The following is a 20838-nucleotide window of genomic DNA, read 5'->3' on the forward strand; positions in this document are numbered from 1 at the left end:
GGTGCCTCTCACAGACGTTCGGCACACCCTGCTCTTTCTTCTGACTCCTTCAGGCTTAATTGTATCTGATGGGTGATATACATGTGTAATACTCATCTCTGTAAAACTCAGCCTTTAGCATGTAGGTCTTACCAGCAAAAATAGGATGTGTATATAAGCAGGGACTGGTTACAGAAAGTTTTGGCTAATTCTCATGAAATTTGGAGGAAAGCTGTGGGACATTCAAACACCCCTCTTATTAGACTACTGCATAAGAGATAAAGCTCTTACAAAGCAAAATGTAGGAAACCATCCTACATTGCTGTCTGGATGATTATGATATTCCTCCAAAAGTCACTGAAGCCAGTCACTGAGGCTTCCTCAGCTGGAGAGCCAGGCTTCAGTGCTGGGAAGAATCTTTTTCAAGGTGAAACTCACTGTGAGAAACAGACGCAGTAAACAGGGATGGAAACTGGCTGGGAAGTCTTGCCTGCCACATTTTCTAGTCCCTGCAGCACCCTGGGCAGGCTGTTACCCCTGTGACAACTGCCCTTGGGGAAAGCACGGCAACAGAACACATGCTGTGAAGCATGTTGTTTCCTCCATGTGTTTCTGTAAAAGGCAAATCTCTTCCTGAGCAAAGACAGCATATTGCATAACCTGTGCTTCACTCGTAGCCATTAATACAGCCAGAATGGTACTAAGGGGTTTGGTTTGTCCTCTGAGCAGTGGAGATTTTCATCTCTGCTGTGTCAGAGAAGAACTAGAACAAGAATTTAAATAAAATTGGAAAGGAATTTGTCATTTCTATGCTTCAATAAATTTAGCAACAGCGATACTCTTTCACTAGATGCATGTTGTGGATGTAAATTGTATCCTCTTATGTCTGTGAAACTATGAAATTATTCTCTCCCCCAGTAGAAAAGGTGACACCATCACTATGAAAAACACATACTTACATGATCTAATTTTTCTGGTTTTTATTAACTCAACATTGTCTCCTACAAATACGATTTGTCGTTCACCAGAAGATTTGAAATGTAGACTTAAGTTACACATAGGTATAAAAAGCATAGAACAGCACACACGGTACCACTGTTTAGACCAGAAAACATTGTGTTGTCCCACAGATAAGAGCACTATTCAAGCTCAGCTCTGTCACCTTCTGCCGCAGGGATCTAGTCTTCAAAGCTGCAGATGCTTCAGGTTCTTTCCCCTCAGCTTGTGAAGCCCTGCCGGCTTTCCCCTGGTGTTTCTCACCCGTCTTTCTTGCACAGACCACAGAACCACATGGCAATCCCATCTTGTTCCATCAAAGGTTATAAAACCTGGGATTCCTACTGGCTCTTCAGAAACATTTTCCTCCTTCTGTTAATATTTATGTACAATATATGAAGGGATACAATTTGTGTCTTTGATTTAGACATATCTCTTGCCTCATACTTAAACAATAACTTGAAAAATATTTTACAAAGAAAAAAGAACATTGTTCATCTGAATGTCATTCATTATTATATTGCTATATTTTATACCCTATTATTAATATATACAAAATTTCTTAATTGCCTTTTACAGATGCATGGAAGCATATAATATAACAGTTTTAAAGGATCCCATTTTTAGATTTCTTTTTCTTGGCTCATGTCAATCTCTTTAATAAACTATGGTTGCTTGGAGAATATAGGAAGTATTTGGAATGTTGTTTAAAGTTTAATAATAACTGGTAGCATTGTCCATTTGCGGCCTGAACAGTTGGAGCACCTGTCAGGGCGATCTGGTAGAGATAGCAGCATCATAAGACTTAAACAATTATGGAGAGCCGTTAATGTGCAGTGTCGATGGGTGCCAGGTTCTCTTCTTTATTTGGGGCTTTTCTTTTCTTCAGCTGTGTTTTGTTGTTGTTTTCCCTCTGTTCTCGGTTTTGTCTTCGGGCTGCTCGCCCTTTGCTTTCCTGTCTTGTCTCCTTGCTTTCATCTTTGTTGGACTTTTTTCTTTTCTCCTCCCTATTTTTTTTCCCTGAAATAAAAATGATGGCACATTAGAAGATTTACTCAGGCTGATGCAATTTGTGACTGTAAAACCGATTCTGGATTCGCATCTCTCATTAGAAGCTGGACCCTAATTCTAGTGTTTGGAAGTCTCCAGCTCTTCATTGAATTACTAAATTCGGCCACTGAACTAGCACCTCCCATCAGTCTGACTCTAAGCAAAGAGCTGAGAACTCCCTGGGAAGTCCCGGTGCTTTAGAGCTGGTATAAATATCTCACATACTCATAGCCTCTCTCCCTTAGCCAGGGGGACAGGTCCATGTACTCCACTAAAACACAGCTGATTTGGGGACATCTATGGCTGAAGACAGGTAGCATTAACTATTGACTGGTCTAAATTCATCTTGACTGAGGACCCAGAGCATATAGCACGAGGATATTAGCCATCATGTCACTCCACTGCCAATGCTCAGCATCTACGTCTTTTAAAAATCCTCCTCCCCTCCCTTAACCCCCACCAAACACACATCCCAAGGAATTCTTTGTATTACAACATGAATCCCACCACCAAGTGTCAGCTCCAGCACAGGTGTGGGACCCTTTACAGACTAAAAGGTGGTGTTCCAAGTCTCAAGTCAAGCTTCGCACCATTGTTACAAAATTAGGTATTCAAGTGCTTTATTTCCTTAAATACTCCTAAAGGTAAGATGTTGATTTTGTTGCTGCTACAGACCTCTCCCATCAAGCTTCCTGTCTCCTTAGGATCATTAAGACTTCGTGTATTGCCTGTGGATGATATGGTATAATGCATTTATGCTTGGAAATAAGGAAGAAATTTTTTATTCTGAGCTTGGTGAGATGATGGAACAGGCTGCCCAGAGAAGTTGTGGATTCCTCATCATTGGAGGTGTTCAAGGTCAGGCTGAATGGGGCTTTGAGCAACCTGATCTAGTGAAAGATGTCCCTACCCGTGGCATGGGACAGTTGGACTAGATGGTCTTCAAAGGTCCCTTCCAACCCAAACAATTCTAGGATTCTGTTCATTCTATTTGCTTTACAAGTCAGTGCAGTATGACATGTATGTACACACAAGCCTAAAACAGATTAGATTTTTTCTGTGTGAAACTGGTTCATCTGCTGAGCTATGCAGCTGAAATTCACCTGTGCTTAGATGAATCCCAATGATGTCTTCAAAAGCAACCTTGCTTGAGACTTCCATGATACAATGTCATAGTGGCCCATATGCCTCCTTACTCGGAGAAATGTATGGACAAGTATTGAAAAACCTCTGGCCAAATTCTGTTTTATGATGTCCTTGTAACAATACTGCTGAAAGTAATCTGTCCTTCTTTGTTTTTTTGCTTTTAAATATCAGCAGAGACAATCCAGGCTTTCCTATACCAGTTCTGGGGGAATTACACAAACCGGGCAATAGCTCTTGCTGTTGAGGGTGCTGAATGCAGGGAATTGTGCCCATTCTGGACACAAAACCAGAGCTGGGAGTTTTTTGGTGCCTCGATAGGCTCTCTGGGAGTAGGTCATGGTGGGGGTGTAGGTGCAGGCGCAGTGCCTTTGTTCCGAGAACAGGTGACCATCCAAGGAGAGTAGGTCAGATAAAGGGAGAGAGATTCAGAGGAGGTGAAAAGAAGGCAGAAAGTGAGGAGTAAGACTAGGATGCGAGGATATGCTGTATCCTCTTCTTGTTGTGTAGCTCTATGGGCTTATTTTACAGCTTCTCTATTCCTCACCATCACTGTCTGGGATCAGAGAGCAAGGGAAGGTTTAGATACACATTAAGTCAAGTAGGAACAAACATCTGCCTTCCTCATCTGTTGTTTCTGAAACATGTAATAAGGCTTTAAATGTAAAATGACTCCTCAAATTTTAAATAACCAGTTAGAGATTACCCTGATAAATACCCACAAAGCTGCAGAATTCCTCTATGAATTTGGCAGTGCCATCTAAGATGCACAGAGGTGAGCAGGGGAGACCTTCAGAATGGGCATGTGAGGCTCAACAAGAGCAACCACAGCTGGGAGAGCTCCATGCAGAAGTGAGCCTGCATCTTACCCAGCTGTAATGCTGTCTCTTACTAATGGGTAAATGACAGTATAGAATTTCCTTCCAGTGGTTTGTAAATACAGTTGGCCCAAGATGAAATGTTATTTGAATGGAAACTGTCCAGACATTCAGTGTTTGACATTGTTCACTTGGTGATTAGCCAAAATCCTTCAGCTGTGACTTCCTAGCCACAATTCTTTAAGTATGCTAGAATGACATTTAATGGTTTCCCTTTCAGTCATGGATTTATATGTATCTGTGTGAATATACTAAGAATACGCTGTCTAGCTGGAGACTTATCTAGGCATAGCTTTACTGTTTCTGTTTTAATCAGACTGATATCATTATAAAGGACAAGCAAAACTGTTCTCTGGAAAGTACTTAAAACGCAGTCCTAATTCTCTTCTAGGCTGAGGATAACCAGTTTGGAGTCCTCTGTGCAATTTTATACTTGGTCTAATGCCATCATCTCCATGCTGTTGCCATTTGTGAAAGGATCTGCCCTCTAGACCTGGTACTGCCATAAAGCATAGGAGAGTCCCCTTTGTCCAGGCTGTTTGTTTAGCTCCTTTCACCACTATTTTAGTCAGAGGTTTAATATGACAATATAGCGTTACTTCCAGTTAGTCCTTGGTTCAGTTTAGACGCAAAGGAAGATTCTACCAGCAGTTACTGCTAGGAATGGGGTGTTGCTATAGCTACATTAATGCATGCATCTCTCTTCCCATTCACATCCTTGCTCTCTTCTTCCCGGAGACTTGCTCCTGATTATTTCTCCTTCTTATTACTTGCTGAAACCCACTTCATAGCAGCACGTTGAACTGGATGCCAGAAATTGTGGAAATTCATTGGAAGTTGGGTCATTCAACTATCTGTGAAAAGTGCAAAAACGACACAGGCCGTTATGTTTACAAGTTCATCTCTGAACTACTTTGCATTTGATGAAGAAGAAAGCCAGGAACAGCTTTAAAACGGAAGCTCATCAGAGAAGAAAACGATGCAGTAATAACAAAGAAGAATGTTGTTGTTAGAAAATCCTTGTGGGTTTGAACATGTCACATTTTATGCATATATCAGTGCCTTTTCACGGGGCTACACTGCATGTAAAGGACGGTCGCCCCTCGGACGGGGGCGCAGTGGAGCGGGGAAGGGCCGAGGCAGAGGGAGCGGCGACCCGGTGGCGCCGTCAGGGGGCGCCGCGGTGCCGCGCGAGCGCGGGGAGGGGGTGGCACAGCGGGAACCCCCGGGTGCTGCCCCCGGGGCGGATCCTGCGCGGCGAAGGTGACACAGGGGCTCCGCAGGGGCGTACGAAATTCTCTTATGGTGATGCGCTAACGCTACTTAACGTTTATGTCTTCTTAAGGATTCAATAGAACTTTTCAAAATAAAGAAAAAAGAAAAAAGAAAAAAGAAAGAAAAAAGAAAAAAGAAAAAAGAAAAAAGAAAAAAGAAAAAAGAAGAAAAAAGAAAAAAGAAAAAGAAGAAAGGAAAGAAAGGGAAGGAGAGGAGAGGAGAGGAGAGGAGAGGAGAGGAGAGGAGTGGAGAGGAGAGGAGAGGAGAGGAGAGGAGAGGAGAGGAGAGGAGAGGAGAGGAGAGGAGAGGAGAGGAGAGGAGAGGAGAGGAGAGGAGAGGAGAGGAGAGAGGAAAAGAAAAGAAAAGAAAAGAAAAGAAAAGAAAAGAAAAGAAAAGAAAAGAAAAGAAAAGAAAAGAAAAGAAAAGAAAAGAAAAGAAAAGAAAAGAAAAGAAAAGAAAAGAAAAGAAAAGAAAAGAGGAAAAGAAAGGAAAGAGAAAAGAAAAGAAAAGAAAAGAAAAGAAAAGAAAAGAAAAGAAAAGAAAAGAAAAGAAAAGAAAAGAAAAGAAAAGAAAAGAAAAGAAAAGAAAAGAAAAGAAAAGAAAAGAAAAGAAAAGAAAAGAAAAGAAAAAGAAAAGGGAAAAGGGAAAAGAGTAAGTCTTTTTAAGTAGGAGATAGTCAAACTTTCTCTAAGAGAATGTTTTGCTCATGAAGATGTGGGTTCACGAGATTCTAATAGTTCTGTGAAGTAATTATTTGGCATTAAACTAGCTTTTATTCCTGAATCAAAACTGCATACGACCAACTGTACTGGAAGAATTAGTCTGTAGGCACGGTCCAGTGAATTTTCTTGTAGACAGGAGATACTTTACTACTTCTAATAATAGCAACTTTGTATATTGAAGAAAATCTACAGACGTGCCATGGTTTTGAGAAGTGCAGTAGTTCAAATTAAACACAGACATGACATTAATTCAGAGAACAATACAACTACATGTCAAATCAGCTTAAAGGTGCTGAGTTCTTGTTAATCTAATTTATAGCCCCTGGTCAAAGAAATCCCTGTGTCTGTATTTATGCAATCTGTGTCTGAATAGATCTTTAAATATGCAAGCCAGAGTATTTCAGAGTAGTCTTTGCATTATCACATCAGAGGTGGTGTTTCCACTAGACCTATAGCCGTGTTTTATGGAGTAAAGGGAGGAAGGGTTGGTGACAACTTAGGAGAACTTAGAACTCAAGAGTACTATTTGAGACATGGTTACTTACTGAAAAAAATCACAGCTGACATGGATTAACTACTGCAGGTTCCAGATTTCATCTACTTTAGGCATTGTCACTTAGCCCACCCTGTTATATTCAGCTGTAATTACTGCAGGGAGCTCAGAGAGGCATATTTGTTCGCTTCTCCCTTTTGTGGGCACTGAAACCCCAAACAGCCATAGGAAGGCATAAAATTGGATTGTGCAAACTCCTTTGCTTTGGTGTGTGAGGGAGGTGTCACAGGGTAGGTCTCATGGGAAGCCCAGAGGGACGCGAATCTGGCGTCAGGCATTTGGGGTGATCGTATTTGTTTTGGAGAGATCTCTCCCATGAAGAAATTTACCCTGGGAGAATAGAAGAGGCAAGAGGAGTCACTGAACTGCGCCTGGTGGGGTTGCAGGCACCGATTGTAATAGGCCCCTATCTGGAAGGGTCATGGTGCTTCAACGGTGCATGCACGGACCACAAAGTCCTCCCCGCTACACTGCAATAAACTAAAGAGCTATAATAAAAGACCACAAGCCACAGCTGTAACATGCCACAGTGTTCCTTCATACCCCTCACAGCCTGGGCTGACCTGTCAGCACTTTCCCAGCTATTGTAGCACCATCAGCACTGGTGCTCTGGTACCTCCATATCTCACAAGGTACAGGGACAAAACTGAGGGACTAAGTGCCACCACTCTGTGTTTTCCTCCTTCCTATCCATCCACACCCTTCTCCGAGACCTTTTTTCAGTCATCTCAGGCTAAAAATCTGTCACACTTCCCTCATAGTGCAATGTGGACAACCCAGAAGCAACTATGCCAAGCAAAAATGCCAGTAGCATGATCATGCCACAGGCTCTAAAACCACTTATGATAGGTCCATCTACAATGCAATCATGACATGGCATGCAAATGAATAGATCACTCATTTTCAAGAAAAGTGACACATTTTTTTCTGGAACACACACTGTAGCATGTACTCACACTACTTGCCAAGATAACAAGCCTCCAAACTACCAGCTACCCAGTGATGCAAAGGACATTGTCCTTTCATTCACAAACCATTAGTAGCTGATTCATCTGGTACATCCTTTTGAAGTTTAAATAGCATAACTTTCTTATCAGCAGTCATTATTTTCCTAGTTATAGTGGCCCTATTTTATAATCACTCAATTTTCAGGTGACCGGAATGGTGAAGATCAACAAGTTCAGAATTACCAAGTGCTACACAGCTCAGTGTACTTCCTGGCCTTATGCCTGAAGATGCATCAATTGCAGAAGTGAATCTGGGTAAAAAATTTAAAGGAGCTAAGGTCCAAAAGCGTTCAAGAAGCAATTAATTTGGCCACACATAGGTTCTCCTGCTACAGAGATGCATGAGAACAGCCTACCTGACTTCCACATGCCAGTCAAGCTGGATACAGGTCTTAAGACATGTGTCATATCCACACTCCTATGTGGTGATCTTGGATAACCCAAGATATTTCAAAAGATATCAACACTTATGTTTGAGCAACTGCATTAGAGGACTTAGTGGCTAACTTATACATATGTACCTATCTCCACTTGAAAATGGAAATACTTCTCTAGTTGCAGACTCCAAATGAAGTTGGAGCCTGAGGCCTACTGTAATCTTTCCATGATATGTGGGGCCCTTGATCTTAATTTACCTCTCAAAATAGGATCTGGACTACCAAATTACATGCACTGGGAAAATGTTCTTATTTTTAGAGGTGTGTGCTAGGCTGTCCTTGCAAGAAAAGGACGCTGCTGAGGCAAGCATATTTGGGGGAATGGGAATAGTGTGTCTAAATACAGGAATGGATCAGGCCTGCACCACAGCCATTTGCATAAAGCAGGCAGAGAGGAAAGAGAGGAAGCTGAGCAGATCAGCTCTGTTGGGACAGGAGACATCAGGCTTTGCTGCTGCAGCACATAAAAAACAAGTTGTACCCCATTAGGTGTATGGGAAGCAGGAAGGGATGATTTCTTCCATAGGCTGCTTGGGAAATGACACTGCTACACTCATGAGCTCATAAGCAAGGCTTATGGAAAGTCCCTGGCTTAACTGTCCCATGATGACCTCTTTGCAATAGGAATGGGTTGTGTTTGCCTTTCCTGTGCCATAGAAAAGGCATTGCCAATGCCTGAAAATACAAGAATATCCACCAGTCAAAGAAGGAGCCAGAGGAGGAGAATTTCTATAATGAGTTCTGTTTGCTATTTGTGGAGTCATTTACTGTTGTTTCTTCAAACCAGAGCCTGTGGGGATTTATTTCCTTTGCACTTGTCTGTTGGGACTAAGGGAATTTGTTAGCAGCCTTGTTTTAATCAGGACTAATGTTGTGCTAACAACAGTAATTTTATAATTACATAACAGTTTTCATCTTATAAGATCCCGCAGCTTATAAGCTTTGAACACAGCTTCCAAAGACAGGAAAGTAATGACTATTTAACAGAGCAGAAAACCACTGCACATTGCTTAAGACGGGTAGTGACATACACCATGCTGGTATATAGGAAAACGGCGTTTTGTCACCAAGCTTGCTTGGAGATTTTTAACAATGGCTTCTGAATGGGATTTAATTTTTACAACTCTTTTAAGAGTTGCAAAAAGGTAGATAAATGTCCAAATCTACGGTACAAACCTCTTTTAAGACTAATGGCATCAGAATGCCAATACAAAGATTGATGATAGCAGCAATTGAATCACAGAATCACAGACTGTTAGGGCTTGGAAGGGACCTCGAAAGATCATCTAGTCCAATCCCCCTGCCGGAACAGGAACACCTAGATAAGGTTACAAAAAAACTTGGTACCAAAAAACCTTACTCTGTTGTTAAAGTGCCGGAATATTGGCAGAAATCTGTAATAGTTTGTTTTCGTTTTAGGCACCAATAACCCAAGCCCTCCTATTAGCCTGGACTGAGGTAATAAATGTAGTCCTTTTTAGAGACTTAGTTCAGCTGGTGCAGAATTTTGAGCAAACCAGAAATAAAAATGTAATGCTGCATTATGTCAGAGCTGCATGTTTAGTCTGCCTCTCTAGAAATAATCAAGAAAAGTTATACATGATAAGAGACAGATGCTAGTGCCTCAGCAGACATTTGAACTCTTTCTAGTACAATAGTAAAAAGGAGAAAACACCCAAAGATACTTGTTTCTTTAATACTCAAATTTGTACTCCAAATGTTCTGAAGTTAGAGAAGCCATTTTCCTTGGCTTTACTTAAACCAATTGCATTAATGTAACCTGCCATTTCAGAAGATATTCATATAACCCAAATATTTGGATGCATCTGTAAGAATGCCTTTTTCCCTAAACAACTACGGCTTGGAGCTGGGCTATACCAATGACTGACTATGGATCCTGGAGGGGATTTGCGAGTACTGGCACTAACACATGGGCCAGGACAGCAGTTCTGCCTCAGTACCAGACACCAGGGCCGGGGAACCTGGGCATCTTCCGCCGTTTCCTTTGCTGGTATGGGTGCAGCTATACACTCCCCCTGGAGCCACCTCCTTACATCTCCTTAAGTTTCCCGATCTGCCAGGAGAGTGAAGGAAGATGAGGAGTCAACAGGATGCACCTCTGGCCCCACTCTGCACGGTTCACTTGTACCCTCGGCTCTAGGCACGATTTGTTTGCGTTGCTGCCCAGGGTGACACCTGTGCTGACAAGTAGACAAGAGTCCGTGCGTGTCCCACAGGTAACCCAGGCCAACCTGATGGATGGATCAGCTGGTCAGCAGTAGCTAACGCGTAGGCGAATGGCAGCCCCTGACGGATCCACTCAGCAAACCCATCAGCCCAGAGCGAGGGTGCTATTACTTAAACTCACGAGAGGCCAAATTCTGCCCTCTCTTGTACTTGTTCGAACACATGGAGGTCAACAAGGTTGGTCTCCGGTGTAAATGAAGGGAGATTTTGCTTTCAAGGGTACTTTTAAAAACAAGGTGTTGAAAAAAGACTCTTTCTTTCTGTTTAGTGTCTCCAATGTGTGTGTACTATTTCAGCTTGCCAAAACACTGATCTTCCCCTCTCTAGGTAGTGCCAATATTTCTGAATACACTTTCATCCTGATCAAAATGGCAGGTCAGGTTTCTAAATTTCATACAGTTCAAGGACTCCAAAGGTCCCCTTTCAGAAAGGGTGACATGACATTTCACTTTGCCCATGTCCCTGTGTTTCTGAAGGGTTTTTCTCACCTACTCAGAGGATACCTGGCAGTTCACCAAGTAGAGAGCTGTTTGTGGAGAAAGGGATTGGGATGACCAAAACTCTTGGGCTGCCTCTGGAAAAGGCTCAGGAAACTTTTATGCTGAAGTGATTCAGGGCTTAACCCTAGGAAACTCAAGGAACTTGGGTGACCAAGATGCTGTCAAAGGGATCTCAACTTTTCAGACTCTCAAGTTGTTGTCAGCCTGCCAGGTGGGTTTCCAAGGGCCAACCCAATGGTCAAGCTGGCAGGACACTAGGCAGAAACCCAACACAAAGGCAAAGTTGTTTCAAAACCTGCCTCCTTTCCACTGGGGCTTCATTGAAATCAGTTAAGTTTCTGTGAAATGCTATGACTTTGATAATCTGGTATTTTCCCTTCCTTTGGAAAATTCAGCCCTATAAAATATTTTTAAAAAGATTTCTAAGTAAGGGTCATGGAGGACATGCATGAAAAAAACTTGAATGCAAGTATTTTAAGATTTCTTGTAAGTCTTCAATTTAAAATGAATCACAGATAGAAATTGCCCATGTAAATTTTATCGAGGCTGTCTTGTTGTCTTCTTTTTTTTTTTTTTTTTTTTTTTTCCCCAAGAATGTGTTAAGTTTATTCTTTTTAAATCCCTCTGGTAATGAACTGTGCATTTAAAGCTGTTTGTAGTAACACAGGCTCTGCACACTGAAGTGAGCAGCCAGCTTCATGAGTAGCTTGAAATGGAATGTGAAGAATGAGTATGCCGTGTGACAGTGCATCACTGGGATCCACTTCACTTAGTATAGTCTACAAACTGACCACCCTGCCATGTAGATTGGATATGGATGAGGTTGGATGGCCCAGACGTTAGAGGAGATGCAGCTCCCATCGAGGTGAGAAGCAGCATCTTATGGCAGAGGGCACCACCAAGCACTAAGGGAAGTCTGTAATACTTTAGCCACCCCACCAGGAAATCTATGTCCTGTCTAGCACCGTTCCTACCATACACAACGGCAGTTCTGCAGAACTTGCTGTAGCCATGTTTTATTTTTCTGCTTGGTGCTTGGCCGGTGTCTTCGGAGTGCTACAGCAGTGCTGGTAAATTGGTGGCAATCCTAGGCCTGACACTTCCAGGTGTGCCTGTCGGGTGTGTGCGCAGCCCATATAGCAGGGCTGGTTACAGGAGCTGAATTATAGGGCTGCAAAAGGGTTCAAGGAAACCCAAAGCTAAAGTTCATAAAAGCTCATAAAGTTCATAAAGTTCATGAGTGATATTTTCTGTACTACAATGTATTGCAAGAAGTCGGGACTTCCTCTAGCCTCTTAAAGCTGAGACTGTGGTGACCAGCAGTCTCTCTTTCCAGCTGCCTCCTGGCTCCAGATGAAGCAGCCCACTGTACACTAGTCAATTAATATGTTCATGCTTTTCTTCAAAATTGAGTAACTAATCACTTTCATGCCTGCTCCAAGAACTTTCATGTTAGTCAAAAAGAGAAGCTACTCACTGTTTCTACAACTCTGAGAAGCAGAAGTTTCTACAATGTTTTCTTGCAACTCTTTAGGCACGCTTCTATAACATCTGAGACCAATTCTGTAAAACCAATAATATTTTGCAAGGGTCTGGTATGACATGCTCAGAAACACTTTATGGACTGTCATACAGAAATACAGAAATCTCTGGGGCAAGGAAACAGCAGATGGTTTGTGCATACCTACTCTAGTAAGATACTAAAAGGAGCAGGATGCTTTGTCCAAAGAATCCAGAGCAAATAGACCCTTACCCCAACCTCAACCATAAACTCTAAGAAGGTACTTAAAATTGTTCATGTGCTTTTGAAAATGTTACTCAAGATTGTCTCTATGTCCAGGAAGTTATTTTATGTACTCTAAAAGAGTTGCTTTTAGTTAGAAAACAGAGGTTCCATCAACCTTAAGCCTGAATATGCCTTGTAGTATTTGGAGGAATGCACAAAGACTCTTCCATCTCCATATTGCACTTTCCATTGTGTTGCATTTAAACTTAAAAGATTTATCCATCATAGCTCTAGTTTGATTTAAGACCACTGGGGAAAAAAAAACAGCCATGTAAAATAGACTATGACTGGGAATGTGATCCTTCATCTCAGTGATGAACTTTTTATCTTTATAATACAACCTACATATGACTTCCTCAGGTTCCACAACTGTGAAATGGAGATGACATTTCCTTAAGTGCTTTGGGATCTATGGATGAAAATCACTACTGGTGCAAATCAAATCCATTGAAGTGGACAGGGAGATTCCTCCCTACTTCAGTTAATGTGTTGAAGGACCAAACATTGTGCTTCAATCAGAGAGCTCAGGATCCTTCTTGACAGAGTATTGTCTCCTTGCTCATGCTTAAAGGTAGCAGGGGCTGGATCACCCACTGGCATTCCCTCCTACCACCCACACCCGTACAAGAAATAAAGTCAGTTTCTCTGAATTTAAGCTAAATCCTTCTGGTTTAGTAACGCACATTTCTACTTAAGCAATAAACATCTGTCGTCTGCCATTCATTAATATTAATTATAAATGGTCACTAGCTCATGGGATCCAAGTCCACCAGCTGAGATTTTTCCAGCTCTGACCTTGTTAGGATTTGTATAAAAAGTGTTCAGAAGGGTCCTTCGAATCTCAAAGCCAACAATAAGTGCAATTTGCAGAGCACAGTGTTTAGATTATGCACTTAGAATAAGGGCAGTCAGCAAGGGTGGTGGGGAGCGGGGGAGGGAAGGAAGGAGAGATTACGGAGCCTGAAACAGTATTCCTTTAAATACTTAAGAGTTTTAGACCTTTCTGCAGGCTAATGACAGGGAGAGGCATTGTCCATAATGAAACTGGCCCATCCATTAAACATTACTGTAAATGAAAGGTTGCATGAATTAAAGGTTGTTCATCTCATGTTTCAGGAATGTAGCTGTGTTTCATGTCTGAAGCCTGTTTTCCTTTTAAATGTAGTTCTTCAGATGACAAATGAGAGAGAGAAGTTCAGAAAGCAAATGGGCAGAAGTAAATACATGCTTAAGAACAAAGCAGAGACATAACTGTAGCTGTAAATCTTTATACTGGGGCTACTGTTTGCTGTAGATATTGGGAGGGATCAGATTACAATTGAAAAATTTCTTCACTGGATCATTTTGATTGTAGACAAACAAACAAACAAACAAAACCAAAAAATCCCTACAGTTTATAATTTAATTCTATCACCTGTATATATTTCACGTATGGACCACTGGTTAATTCTTTTGCTACCATTTTGGATTTTAAGGGACTAAAAATAGAAAATGTAGGAAAGACTTTTTCTCAGTTTTGCGTGACCACTGCATCCTTAAATGATTTTTTTCCCTTGTCATTTAATTTCTTGCCCCTGCAAAATTGCTTCAACAAAAATTCCTGAAAAATAATGTTTATTTGTATCAGCCCTTAAAACTAGCTCATTTTTTAGGTGTAGGGATACAGCAATATGGCACTCATGGGCCACATCTTCGTCTGCTCTTAAAATATACATAGTTTCATTTGCAGAGAGGTGCTAGCTCATATCTCTGGTGAATTGGTGTAACAAGTTCAATGAATTTTTTGTAAGAAAATCCAACCCTATACATTTTCTATAACAATAACTCAAAGCTGATGCAAAGAGGAACAAGAACAGATTCCTCAGCAATGCAGATGACTAAACTGGACAAAATGAAAGTTCATTTCAGCTCCTTGACCCAGGCCCAAACCTAAGTCTGAGCTTGGTAAAGACAGCAGGAGGCCCTATGCTGATGTCAATGGGCAGAGATACTTGTATTTGTGCTCTGTAAATGTGCATTACGCTGTGTCTCTGTGAAAGTCTTACTTAAGGCAAGAGGCAAGAAAAAAAAACTGTGGAAATTTTGTAGCAGTTTTAGAAATGCTTATCAAAGCATTATGTAGTCCCTTACTAGGCTATGAAGCTAAACTACTATACTTAGACTGTCTCTGATGGATGTTTGTCTAACCTCCTTAAAAATCTTCCATGATGGAGATTCCCACAACCTCTCTCCTGATCTTTGCAATCTCTCATAATAACATTGAATGTTATCATCTGATTGGGAACACTCTGAAGATCCTTTGGACCTTTGTAAAGGAAAGTTATGGCAGTAAGTGTTTTCTTTTTCAAAGCTCTGAGGTTAGAAGAGAGCTGGGAGGTGTCAGCCTGAGCAGACCAAAAGCTACATCAGGTGTTAGAGCTGGCAGGGAGAGCTCAGAAGAGGTGATGAAACTGGAGATGTGGACGCTTGGGTGGAGAAAAGAAAACAGAGCTGCCTGGGTGGGAAAGAGCAGACAAATATCCAGTAAGATCAGGAGAAACAGCAGCCAAAAAGTGCTCCTTTGTTTTTGCTTTGTTACAAAGGAATGCTGAAAATCCCTTCTTTATGGCTAGATCCAAAGCACTCTGAAGTCAATGGGATTTCAGTGGGTGTTGGACTGGTCATTTAAAAGAAGAGCAGCTATAACACAATAGTGAATGAGTGCCCTTACTGTCCATGACTGGCAGTGTTATAACAGCATTGCTATACATGGAAGTGTTCCACAGCCCAGGATTTAGCTGATTAAACAGTGCTGCATGTGTCACCATTAGGCTTGAAACATCCATTGCCTGATTTACTCTGCAGCTCACATACCCAAAATGTTTTACATTCTTGGACTAAATTTGATAGATGTATAAGCGAACTTCCCTCTTGCATTTGTTCTTCTTTCCAGGACTCACAGGCCAAATAAGTGAGGGGTTTAGATCTCTAGGTGGCGATGGCTCAGAGAGGCCTGCTGTCAGCAGCCACTTCCCTTTGCCTTTACTCCGAGGTAATATTGCCCGAAAGTGAGAAAAGAGCTTGCTGTGCTCTTCTGAAGAGTCAAGAGATAGAAGTTGTCAAGATATCTCCTTTGGCACACAGCCTGGAAGAGGTTCCTTTCCTCTTCCAGCTGTGACAAACATGTCCCTCCTTCAGAAAGAGCTCTTTAAAGCACTAGAAGTTAGGGCGAGGACTTTGAAAGCAATAGAAAGGCATGTGTGGAGAGAAAAATGAGTAAGTGAGGGTGTGTAGACAGGGCAAGGAAGTGATGTGGAGTAAGGGAGGTCGATACTCTGCTCTTTTGTATCATCCGTGGTCTCTGGCCTGCGCCGAGAGGAGACAGTAGCCACAGTTTCCTATTTGCCTCTCCCTGAAACTCAACAATGCGAAGTCACTTCAAGGTGAAGGTGCCATGGATAAATAAAATATGTTTGTACCAGGGAAAAAGGCCAGAAACCAGGCACACCCCTGCATATCTGCACAGCATCACTGATAGTGTTTTTAAGGACTCTGGCCTGTAATAGATACTTCTCTTCCCCGTGGAGGGAATAGCCCCAGCTAGTTTGGCTGCAAGGCAGAACGTGGCCCTTGGCCTTGTGGCCAAGGAGCGGACCTTCACTTGCTTTTCTTTAGCAGTGTAGACATAGCTCTGGATTTCACATTCTAAAGCTAGAGCTGCTCCTCTCAGTCCCAAACATTTTTATTCAAGATGTAATATTTCAGGCAGGTGATGGAAATTTGGTGCTGAATAGACACCTGATGGGCACTTTGGGAGGAGGTGGAAGATGGGTTTGTGAGAAGTTTGTATTCCCTCCTGTTTGTCCTACAGAGCTCAGGCACGTAAAAGATAGTCAGCCAGCTAGTTCTGGAGCGCAGGGAGGCACCGGAAGGGAAGATCAGAAAGAGAAAAAGAGCTGATTCCTATTCCTTATTTGGTCTAGTGATCTGAGGAGAACAACTCTCACATCAGTCACATTTTAACAGAAAAATGCAATGAGTTTTGTTGTTTTGTGGTTTGTTTTTTTTTTTTTTTTTTTTTTTTTTCTGATTCACTTCCCTTACGGGAGCTTCTTTCTCAGCTTTGACACCAGTCCTGTTAATATGAGGTCGATAGTGTTTACCAGCAGTGTGTCCAGCACATTTTTTATAGCACATTTCAGAGGACCTCAGGGCAGTTGGGTGACCTCTCCTCTGTTCCCAGGTCCCCCATGACAGGCAGGATATGAGAGGTGGCAAGAGAGGAGCTGGCAGCAGAAGAGGAGAACTAAATGATTCTATGATTCTATGATTCTGTCTCCTGAGGAGCACAGAGACAGCATTATCCCAACACCTTGTGAGGCTAACACCAGTTTTGATACCTGAGGGCCTGACAGTTTGGTGTATAGCCACAGCCATTTTCAGCCTGGCTGTTCATCAAGATGCATTCTATTCAGAGAATACAATCTTGGCATGGTACACATGTACACAGTGGGTGCCTACATGTGTGGTACCATACGTGCAGAGGCACACAGCAGGTATGTATTACCTGCTTGCGCAATTGATACATTTCTGTCAGAACTGGGAGGCAAGATGAGAATTTAATGTTCACTCTAACACAATCAAAAGAAACATACTGTGGCACAATGCAATATTACTATTAATTAGTTCAGATTTTAAGGTCTCAGTTTGCAGTTAGAAACCTAATTAGACTTTAAAACTGCCTGTGATTAAATTTTGGAAATGCTATCAAGAAAGTTTAAAAATGGCTTTATCCATCCATTTCAGCCCTTCAATTGTAGACCCACTATATCTTCTACTATTAGCTATTTTGGATTCACACATCTCTCTGACTCATACTGGTCCCGTTTTTTCCCTCTTAACTCTTCTCACCCTTATCTCTCTGCTGGCCCATGGCAGTCGGCAACCCTATGCTGTCGGTGCCCTGCCTTGCTCAAGGTATCTCCTGGATGCCATTTCACTTGGCATTGTAACTAGTGGATTCCTGGTCTCAACAGCCTTACCCTGAAAGTCTGGAAATATGTTAAAGTTAAAGAGTCAAAACCCCTGCAAGGAAAGGAAATGAGAGGTCCTCTTGGCAGCAACAAACAGAAAATAAACAACCAAACTCTTCACAAGACAGACTCCTCAATTATAGTAACTCAGGCTTGCAAAGACTGGAGTTATGACCCATTGGCGTTTGCAGTATGTAAACACAGGGATGCAGTAATTAGCTTCATGTTCATTTTGAGGCCTCAGAAGTCCTGTGACTCCTCATGGAGTAAGGTCATTAACCATAACCACAGTAGTGATCTTCACACAGGACACCCCATCTCTCACAGTTATACGAGCGATCTGTGAACTGAGATGTCTCCCTGGCTCACATGCTCCAGCCTTCTTTTTCTAAATGCCAATGAGTTACACATAAGGAAGAGAGGATGTGACTTTTGGTATGAGCTGTGACTGGAATATCTTGCATCTTTTATCATATTTTAGTAGGGGCTTTCTTTTTCTTTCACTGTTTTGCCTGGGACACCTTAACTGACTTCTAATGAAATTATTGCACCTCAACCAGAGATCAACTGTGAAAACTTTTCTTTGTGAGGAATACTAAAGGGATGACTTAGTTGAGACTCCAGAGTCCTCTATGCTCTGTTGTAACATGGATCCCTATGGCATCAGAGTGTGTACATTAGGGTGGGTAACTCAAGGAGTTTCGTTTCAGTGACTGAAATTAGTTTATTGACTAATATTTTAAGTTTGTTAGTATCAAATTACATTGTTTTCAGATAAAGTTAATTCTTGATGAATTGCTTGGGATTTTTAGCTGAGTGGTGGTTTTGGGAATCTGATGGATGCCTGATAGGATTCCCTCCTCACATCATAGCCAACTGAAGACATTTTCAGACACAATCTGATGAATGTGTTTGAAGCATTATGCAGACATCTAGCAATAAAGGATGGAGGAACTAGCTCAAAGAAACAACAGAAATTACCTGAGTCTCAAATCTCTAAGCTATTTAAAACAAACCTGGATTTTTATATTCACATGTATGTGGTGCAAGATAGAAGCATTTATTTTAATTTGTTTCCCAAAATATATATACACTTCCTCATTATGCTGATCAACAAATCCTGTTTTCTTGGTTCCTTTCTGTTTATCAACCTACATCTAGAATTCAGCCCCTCATCTCTCTTATTCTTACTTTACACTAAAAACTGACAAGCTACCTTGCCTCCAGGGAGTTGCAGTCTTGTGATTTTTTACTAAAATGGTCCCTCTTCCTTTCATAACAGTATTGTGCTTTCCAAGTCTACAAGGTGCCAATTCCTGCAGTCCACAGTGAAAAAGAAATATGCTATTCTACATTTATCGCACAATTTCTTAATGCCTAATGATTGAATTTTTGCCTGTCAGGAACAGGAACAGTATTTGGTCTGTGTTTGCACAGAACTGGACACAATTAACATTGCTTCTCTCTTTTGAACATCTAAATGCCATCAGCATGCAAATGAATCCATATACGAACAAGCAACAATTGAAATGTATTATTTATTTGTTTACAACAATAATCCTATGTAGCCAATGTAGCCTGTCTATTGGTGTGTATAATACCCAGCTTTCTAAGATGTCTTCCTTGTTCATAACTACGCACTTAGCGTTTTGGTGAGTGTTTTCAGTCTCTTCAAACTGATCAGAACATGTTCTCTGAAAGCACGCAAAAGTGTCTGCTCTCTGGGGGATTTAGTTGGGACTCAACAGAAAGTCATATGGTGAATGTTCTCTTTTGGCAGAATTACTCACACATGAAAACATGCAATTCCTTCCCCACAAATATCTTTGCATGTAATTCTGATATTTGTCTTTTGGTCAATAAAAGTCAACCTCACACATTTGCAGACAGCAATCCAAAGGGACTTGTGTTTGACCCAAGCACATTTATAAAGGCAAAGAAATAACATGGATGGATAATTAGCAATGTTTGAAGAGCTCTGCAAGTTATGCTTTTCCAGTACATCTATTTGCCATTTGTGGACATGGCCACAGGAAACACATGACTCTCGAAGTCTGCCTGTCAATGAAAGGCAGGAGCCAAGAAGGTGTTAACTGTGGGAAGCTGAGAGTAACTGTGCACTGCACTAGAGGAGCAAAACATAAAGTGTGATTGAGAGAAAGGAAGAAGTAGAAACTGGAACTTAAAATCATATAGTTGTCCAAACTAAGAAGAACTCACCATCATGGGATTAAAAGAGAATTATGAAGTAAATTACAGTGAGGTTTGGATGGGACTAAATTATAAAAGGAGTCTGTATGTGAAACATATGGGAGTTGACACATCAGAACAAACGGGGATCAACTAATGTAGTGCTAAAATGAGTTAGAAGAAGCTTTTAGGCTAGTCGGGCTATTTGTAACCTCATTATTCCCATTTGTTTGAATTAATCCTGAAAACACTAGCACCTTCTCCCAGTAAAACTTCATTTTATAGCCAGTAAGGGAAAAAAACCCAGTTGTAATAGATCTCACCAGCTTTAATGATAGACTAGTAGATGAAAACAAAAAAAAAGCCCCTTCATCTGTTGTATCTTGTTCCATGTAAACATTCCAGAAACATGTCCTTGCTTCTGTGCGACAGCAGCAACTTACTGACTAACATCCTGCCTCTGATCCCAGCTTCACGAGCAAAGTCACTGAGGCATCTGTGATGAGCACACTCCGTCATCATGTGGTCTTTGCCCTCGCTCCCTTGGCCACAGCCATCTATTCAATGTGGAAATGGCAGAGGCTGACTGGGCTAAATGTCTCTTTGTGGCCACAAAGAAAAGATCAGCAGCACTGTTGGTAACTGCTGGGTCTGTCACTAAATGTCAAAAGCAGGTCCCGTGAAAGCTAAACTCCAAAGCAATGCCTGAGTGGCAATAGGAAGCTGTACAATACACAGAGTGTTTTCAATATTTCTTAACAGTAAGACAAACATATTTCTCTCCATTCCCTTTCCCAAAGTGCTTTTGTTGTTATCTCCTTCTGCACTCACGGACTGGATACAGCTAGCCATAAGAACAGAGCCTGGCTTGATTTCTTGTGCAATTACTGTGTTGTTCAAAGGGGAAGAGAGGTTTCTCTCTGTGTAGTAGTGACAGTGGCAGTAGGGAAGATAAGTTGTCTGGAGATTAAGTTGGAAAGCTACATTTACCCAGTCTAGTAGGAACAGAGGAAAATTTGTAGCTTATTTCTCATTTTCCTGGCTTCTCACTATAATCCATCTC

The 20838-nt window shown here is 41.5% G+C and overlaps 1 protein-coding gene across 2 annotated transcripts in view; it reads right to left on the bottom strand.

The window, feature by feature from the left end:
- Positions 1-944: 944 nt before the first annotated feature.
- RSPO3 (R-spondin 3) overlaps positions 945-20838 on the bottom strand; it is a 63652-nt gene continuing 43758 nt past the window's right edge. For both annotated transcript variants that reach the window (XM_065834464.2, XM_071806576.1), the window contains exon 5: positions 945-1995. In XM_065834464.2, the coding sequence (XP_065690536.2) occupies positions 1802-1995 (194 nt within the window). In that variant the 3' untranslated portion in view covers positions 945-1801. The remainder of the gene's footprint in view (positions 1996-20838) is intronic.

This window comes from Patagioenas fasciata, chromosome 3, assembly GCF_037038585.1.
Source record: "Patagioenas fasciata isolate bPatFas1 chromosome 3, bPatFas1.hap1, whole genome shotgun sequence".
In the NCBI taxonomy this organism is placed as follows: Eukaryota; Metazoa; Chordata; class Aves; order Columbiformes; family Columbidae; genus Patagioenas; species Patagioenas fasciata.